At 38.1% G+C, this 8,180-nt stretch overlaps 1 protein-coding gene across 1 annotated transcript; it reads right to left on the bottom strand.

Moving 5' to 3' along the window:
* Positions 1-6,269: 6,269 nt before the first annotated feature.
* LOC108326573 (L-type lectin-domain containing receptor kinase IX.1) lies at positions 6,270-8,180 on the bottom strand. Its single transcript, XM_017560148.1, has one exon. It carries the CDS (start codon positions 8,178-8,180, stop codon positions 6,270-6,272), a length of 1,911 nt encoding a protein of 636 aa, XP_017415637.1.

Raw genomic sequence — 8,180 nt, 5'->3', positions numbered from 1 at the left:
CAGAATGACGACCAGGTTGGTCAAACACTGATAATGTTGTCGTAAGGCTTTCTGTTTCAGTGTCTACTTCATTTCTACTGCTTTGTGGTGTTAACATGAAATTTTTGAAATAGTGGAAAAAAAAATGAGTTATCTCTCTGTGCAAGTATGATGCACAAATAGATCCTTCAACCCTAGCTTTATTCTTAACCGAACGTTTAGCATATCCCATGAACCTACAATTACGAAAGTGACATGTTAGGATTTTTGAATTATGCCAAGTAAATTGAACAATAAGATGTCATATTGTCACCTTTCAAATGGGTACATCCACCTATAGTGGACTGGTCCACCAAGTCTTGCCTCATATGGAAGATGGATAGGGAGATGTTCCATAGAATCAAAGAATGAGGGAGGAAATATTCTCTCCATCTTGCACAGAATGATTGGAATCTTTTCTTCCATCTTCACTAGGTCATCCTCGTTCAATGTTGTAGAACACAAATCTCTGAAGAAATGACTTATCTCTGTAATGGGATTGAGAACATGAGCCGGTAAAGAACTAAACGCTATAGGAAGTAAGCATTCCATAAACACATGGCAATCATGGCTTTTCATCCCAATGAGCTTTCCCCTATTCACATCAACACACCTTGACAAGTTAGAAGAATATCCGTCAGGCATCCTAAGATCTTTTACTCAATGACAAACTTGTTTTGTTTGATCTGCTGAAAGTGTATAATTTGCTTTTGGCTTGTACATGTTTCCATTGCTATGACTTTTTAGCTCCAAATCTTTTCGTCTACCGTACAAAGCTATATCCATTCGTGCCTTTTCATTGTCTGTTGTCTTCCCTGCAACATTCATCACAGTATTGAAGATGTTGTCAAAGAAATTTTTTCCAATGTGCATGAAATCAAGATTATGCCTTAACAAATTATCCTTCCAATAGGGCAGATCCTAAAAGATGCTTCTTTTCGTCCAATTATGTCACTCACCGTATCCATCAATTCTTCGTGCACCATTTTCAGTTATTTTAGGATAACCATTGATTTTATTCCAAACTTCTACTCCCGTCAGATATGGTGGTGCATCATCCATCTCCACTTCCCCCTTCTTGAAAGCATTCCTATTCCTCCTAAAGGCATGGTCATTCGGTAAAAACCTCCAATAGGAATCAAACCACGAATTTTTTGCCCCATGATATAATCTAAAAGCCTTTGTATGCTCTATGCAATGTGGACATGCCAGTTTACCATGAGTGCTCTAGCCGGACAACATACCATAAGCAGGAAAATCATTAATTGTCCACATCAGCATGGCCCTCAAAATAAAGTTTTGTTTCCTTGAAATATCATATGTTATCACACCCGTCCACAACTTCTTCAATTCGTCTATCAAGGACTCTAAGTAAACATCTATGCCAACCTTTGGATTGAATGGCCCGGGAATGAGACATGTCAAAAACATGTAAGGTTTAGACATGCAGATTTCTGGAGGAAGATTGTAAGGGGTGACAATAACTGGCCAACATGAATATGGTATATTTGATGCCTGTACATATGGGTTAAAACCGTCAGAGCATAAACCGAGTCGTACATTGCATGGCTCGATACCAAAGTCAGGATATACACTATCAAAGTGCTTCCCAGCCTCTCTACCACATGGATGACGCAAAACACCTTTCGTTGACCTGTTCTGATAGTGCCATGTCATATGTCCTGTAGTTTGTGTTGAGGCATACATTCTTTGTAGTCTAGGAATTAATGGCAAATAGAACACTGATTTCACAGGAACTTCTTTTGTAGTTGTTGCTCCCGTGTTACATGGTTGAAATCTTGGCTTTTCACAAAATTTGCATTCAAGCAACGCCCCATCATTCTTACCATATTCATTATCATAGAAGAGCATGAAACCATCCACGCAACAATCAATCCTCTGCAATTGTAATCCGAACTTTCATACACACTTTTTTGCATCGTAGTATGTTTTAGGCAAACCTGATTTGATGGGTGTTCCATCCATAACCATTTTTGCAATAAAATCTAAGCATTGGTTAAGGATATTTCAATTTGACTTGCAAGCTAATATCCTGACACACATTGATAATTTTGAGTCTGATGCTCCTTCATACAACGACTGGTTTTCATCCAACAAAAGATTATAAAACCTTTGTGTATCTTCCTTCAGAGCCTCTTCAATGTTATTTGAAGTAGTTGCTTGGCACGACTCATTTTGCCTAAGAGCATCATGCACCATGTCTTCCATTGTCATAAATTTGTTAATTGGACCACCTTCTGTCTCAACACCCATCCAACTTTCATGATTTCTACATCATCTTCTGGCATTCTTTCCCCATGATTCTTCCAAATGAAATAATTAGGCTTGAAACCCACCTTGTAGAGGTGAACCTTGACAACTTTTTCGTTCAGAATCTTTGTACAATTTTTATACATGTCGACAGCTCATTCTTACATACCTATCAACTATCTGAGTCAAACAATTCGACATACATACATGCTAATTTCCCTTTGTGGTTTAGAAAAAAAGTTCAACTTCCAATCATTCTTACTCATTCATTTATTCCTTAATTATTTAATGATTACATTATTGAATAGTTTCATATCCTTTCTAAATGTAGGTTCATGACGAGCCTTTAAGTGTGAGGAACCAACATCTTAGAGATTTATTAATTGCTCCTTGAAGGTTTGTAAAGGAATGGCACACATTCTTTGCTAATGGATACAAATTACATACCCATGCATGGAGCCAGGGCAAGAGGACAATAAATAGTGGGGTTCATGTTAAAGGGCTAACAGAAGGAGGTCAAGATGATTTCTATGGTGTCATTAAACACATCTATGAGTTGGAATACAATTCAACAACCACTGAAAAGAAAATTGTATTATTTTATTGCGATTGGTTTGATCCATCGAGAGTAGGTACAAGGGTGGATTCAAAGTATGGCATTGTGGATATTTGAATGGATAAAATATATGTGTTGTTTGATCCTTTTATAATTGCACATCATGTACAAGTTTATTATGTACCATATCCTACATCACGCACGGACAAACAAGGTTGGTGTGTTGCGATAAAGACGAAGCCTAGAGGATGCATTGATTCTAATGGTGTAGAAACCGATGTTCCATACCAAGTGGAGGAAATGTCACATGTTAATGACGTCATTGAAGTTGAAGAAGTTGTCCGATTACAAGATATAGAAGCTGGTCTTGAACAAGTGGACCCCAAAAATATTTCATCATTTCAAGGGCAAATGGATGAAGATACAATTGAATCAGAAGAATACAATGAAGAGGGAGAAGGTGAAGATGACAACGAAGATGAATTTCAAAGTTCTAGCACTGAATAGAGTTAGGGCGTGTTCTTCATTTATTTTTGCTGCATTTATAATGCTGTCCAGTTTAGAAATGTAAGATTCCAATGTAGGATTCAATTGTATTTTCTTGAAGTTCATTATGACCAAATATTTTTGTCAATCCCATCGATTATTTTCACTCTTGTTCCCCAATCTAGCATCTATTTCTTTGTAGCATCTATTTCTTTGTCATCAGTTGTGTTCGGTTTAGCTTGTTCAACTTTTTTGTTTGCTAGGACAGTAAAGTCAATATTTTAGGATGAAAAACTCTTGTATGTTATACCATCTGGGCTGTTTCTGGCCAACTCATTTGGGATGCAACCTATTTGGCCTATTCCAAACAACACCATTTTTATTGGTCCATAGTTGTACAAAGTCTGCATGACAAACACAAGTTTTTTTTTATGCAATTCATTTAATAACAGACAAATTGAAGAGGAAAACATGAATTGGTAAAGACAAAGAGAGTTAGAGACTAACTTTTAGTTGATCACTATATGCATTAATAAGAGCATCTGCAAACTGATCTGATGTAAAGATACCACTTGGTTGACTGTGCTTTGATAATTTTGCACCATGTAGCAGAAACTGCAATTGTCTCATAGCTTGCCAAGTATATATTCTTCTAGTTATCAACGATGAAATTGTCAATAGCCTCTTATTAACAATTTCAAGAACCACTTGCAGCAAGTCCTTCTCAAAAGTAGTTTCCTTCACCACCTGGAGTATCATTTCTTTCACCTCCTTTTCTAATGTCCATATTTCTCTATTGGTCTTTATTGGAAGGTAGTTGTAACATGCACACGTAAATTAATCTTAAGTTGAAAAAAGGAAAGGACAATTATAACAATATTTTATGACCCATAAGGAAAAACTGTATTGCACCTCATGCCAGGGATAAGTCTGAACATATTTTTCCAGGACAATAACTCTTAGAGAGCTACGAATCTCAAGAAAATCTCTTCACTCTTGGTATAATTGCTTCCAAAGCATGCTTTTGAAATAACATTCCCAGAGAAATTTCTCATGCACTCATCAATTTCGATGTTAGCAACTCCACCTTCTACTTCTATTCTTTTACTCCACGAGTTTACCACAGATACAACAGACTCACTGACTATATTCATCATTCCCTTTGGGAGCACATAAAATAAAGTTAATGCAAGTTAGGATATTAATGAAATCAAGTATAGTAACAAGCAAAATGAAAACCTTATATACCTTAATCCTGTCCATGTATAGTTCTGGAGCTAGGATCTTTCTTTGATGGACCCATTTTGCCCCATTTGAAGATAAAATGCCTTGACCCAACAAAGGGTCTAGGTTTTTCAACTGATATGCAGACTTCCCCAAGTCCAAGGATGTGTATACAATGAAGTCTCTAACCATATCTGGTTGGTTCACACACATTATTTGAATGGTTACTTTGACTATAGATTATCTCGTACCAAGTTTCCGGTATCCGAGTTCAACCATATGTAAGTTGAAGACCTCAAACTAATAGGTCTTCAAACACATACAGTGCACTAGTCCCTCAGTTTTTTCATGGCTAGAAGAGATGAAAAAAATGCCATTATGATGCCAGTAACCGAAGCGAGGTGTCAGTAATGTCTTAACTATGCAAAAGACGATTTGCAAAAGAAATTTGTTATTTTTTACTGTACCCATACGGGTATAGTAGCCCCAACCTCAAGGAGCAATGCAAAGAAGATGTTTAAATAACTAGTCTTCAGCTTCGAGGGGATGTGATCTTTGATAAGAGGCTTAGCACACGAATCGAAGTGATGGTCTTCTCAAAAGCGGTGCAGGTTCTCGATGGGATGGGTGGCAAGGTACGAGGGGTTTATGGGCTTTATTGGGATGGATCTGGCCCATTAGGTTTTGGAGTTGAACCATGACCACCTCTCTACAAATAGAGGTAGGCAAATTTAAACTTTACCATCAAGTTCGATAGCCAAACTTGTTTTTTGTACCAATTGAAAGCTCGTTTCTGCTTAAGATTAATGTTCGCCACCTTGTAGCAAGTGTGTCTAGTTTTGATAGTTGTAGTAACATTGGTAGTCGGGTGTCAGTATCTTCAAATACCACATCTTTGCTATGATTAGGGGTAAGTGTTGAGCACTTTATGGAGACTCTGGACGATCCTCCTAAGGAGCATGCCGAGACCTTATTGGAGCTAAGAGAGGGATGCAATTTGGTTGATTCTAAGGTTCATACCCAAAAATCAGATTTCAAATGGGCCAAAATACTCGAGTGTTGGAAAAGCAACATCTACATATTTCAACACGAGGTGTTAAAAGACATAGTCGGTATGAAGAGAGTATGCGGCATCGACTGTGTTTTCCACGACAAGGAGAGCTACACGAATGATTTCTTTTACGTTTATCTTAGTATATTCACACAACTTCATGTATGGCTACCCATTGATGAATTCACCATGGGTGTTCTTTTATTCTTGGATGTGGCGCCTGAAACACAAGAAAACACCAGAAAGGTGGGCAGAGGATGGGTTGTAATAGTTTTCTAAAGCTTTTTCACAAAATAATGTTTAATAAGTTTTGCAGGAGTTAGATACTTTTTAATAGTTAGTAGACGACTTAGGAATTAAAATAGTGTTTTGGAAAATGGTTCGCTCTAACCTCAGCTAGATCCATTCTCTTTTGAGACCTTTAAAAGGTTATACTAAACTTTGACATAGATTATAAAGAGTATCAACCACGTTTCATGAAAGACTACAGTAATATTTATTTGTATATGTTGATAAGTACATACATTTTGTGAAAACACACATGATAATAAAAGGACACAACGTTGCATTATTTTGAGAATAGATGATAATAAAAGGACACAACGTTGCATTATTTTGAGAATAGCTGACAAGTCTTACAAGAAAAAAAATATATCTGACAAGTTATTGGACAGAAAGAGGCTTGCATGGGATCTGCTGTGAGAGAATTGGCAAAGAAGCTTCAAACTTAAGCACCTTCATCACTTGCCTTATGGTTGGTCTGGATGCAAAATCTGGACTAGCACACCAAAGACCAACAACGACTAAGCATTCCATTTGCTGCACATCAAATTCCCCATGCAGCTTTGGATCTACTGCTGCAAGGAGATTCCTCAATCCATAGAGCCTCCATACCCACTCAACCACTGATACTTCACCCTCCATGTCTTCATGGTGAACGGCTTTTCTTCCAGTGGCTATCTCCAACACAACAATCCCAAAACTGAATATATCAGATTCCTTTCGAGCCTGGCCTGTGTTCATACATTCAGGAGCTATGTAACCCATGGTCCCAGCAACATCCGTCGTTTCTGACCCTTTATCATGATCCACCAGCCTTGCCTGGCCAAAGTCCCCAAGCTTAGGGTTGAAGTTGGAGTCCAGCAATATGTTGCTTGATTTGATGTCCCTGTGAAGCACACATTTCTCCCATTCTTCCTGAAGGTAAAGCAATGCTGATGCCAAGCCCAAAGCTACATTGTACCTCATTTTCCATGACAAGAACTTCTCTCCACCAAAAAGACAAGAATCCAAGCTGCCATTTGGCATGTACTCGTATATTAAGAAGAGATCATTCTTCTTGTGGCACCAACCGGTGAGTTTCATCAAATTCCTGTGCCTCAATTGGCTAACGATCGTCACTTCTGCTGCATATTCCTTCAAAACCTGTGGTGAACCTGTTGATATCTTCTTTATAGCAACATAGGAGTTCAAGGATTCAAAATAGCCTTTATAAACACAGCCCAAGCCACCTTGGCCTAGTTTATGTGTCTCTTCAAAGTTGTTGGTTGCAGCGGCCAATTCATGATAGTTAATCTCTGTAGTTCTCTCGTGGAAGTCATCATCCATCTTCAGATGAGAAGTGCGCTTTTCTTTTCCTTTGTTTATCCTTCTTAACAAAATATACACCAACCCTAACAGAATAAAAAACAACAATGTACCAATTACAACTCCCTCCAACATTATTGAACTGATTAACTTGTATTTCTTCGTTGAATTAACCACACTTGGTGGTGGGCTTGTACTTGTGCTAAATGACCATGAGAGCAAGGTATGTTCCTCAGCATATCTTCCTGTCGCAGCTGATATGCCAACGATAACTGACTTTGGTAATTGATCTCTGATATTAACGTGGTATGAAAGTTGCTGAGTAGTTTCATTCCCAGCACCTAACATGGATCCCGTGAAAGAAACCTTCAAAATATTCTTTCTAGAATTGTATACAATACTACAGTTACATACTTCCCCTTGCGTGATATTTGGCCACCATGTCTCAAATATTTCAGACTTCATAGCATTGATATTTACACCTACATGAGCCCCATCTGGGTCCCAGTTGTCTGAGTAGGTGTCAAACTCCACTGCCACAAATTGATAATCAGTCTCAATGAGATTTTCTGTGCCAACAACAAGCCCTATACCAAGGCCTCCCCCTCTTAGGTTTTCATCGTCTGTGGATGGAAGATTTGGGCTTGCAAGGAAGAATGCTAAACCATCTCCATAGAAACTCTGATTGGAGGAAAGAAGAAAGGAAAAGTTTGTGGTGAAGTCTTTTAGTTCATTTGAACTCTTGTCCCAAAGATTTATCTCCTCTGGATATGTCACTCTTCCTACTGTCCCAGACCCGTTGTTCTTTGGATCCGTTGCGTTTACTGTGAGTTGGATAGCAGAACCTGAGGTGGAAGCATTACCTTCCAACTTTAGTTGCTTTGCATAAGATGAATTGAAGTTTGGGTAATCGAAAGAGTGAGGTTGAACTTTTGCAGTGTTGATTATGAACAAAAAGAAAATGGTTCTCCATCCACTCGAAGCCAT

The sequence above is a fragment of the Vigna angularis genome, chromosome 1, assembly GCF_016808095.1.
Source record: "Vigna angularis cultivar LongXiaoDou No.4 chromosome 1, ASM1680809v1, whole genome shotgun sequence".
NCBI lineage: Eukaryota > Viridiplantae > Streptophyta > Magnoliopsida > Fabales > Fabaceae > Vigna > Vigna angularis.
This window is presented reverse-complemented; position numbering and strand designations above follow the sequence as displayed.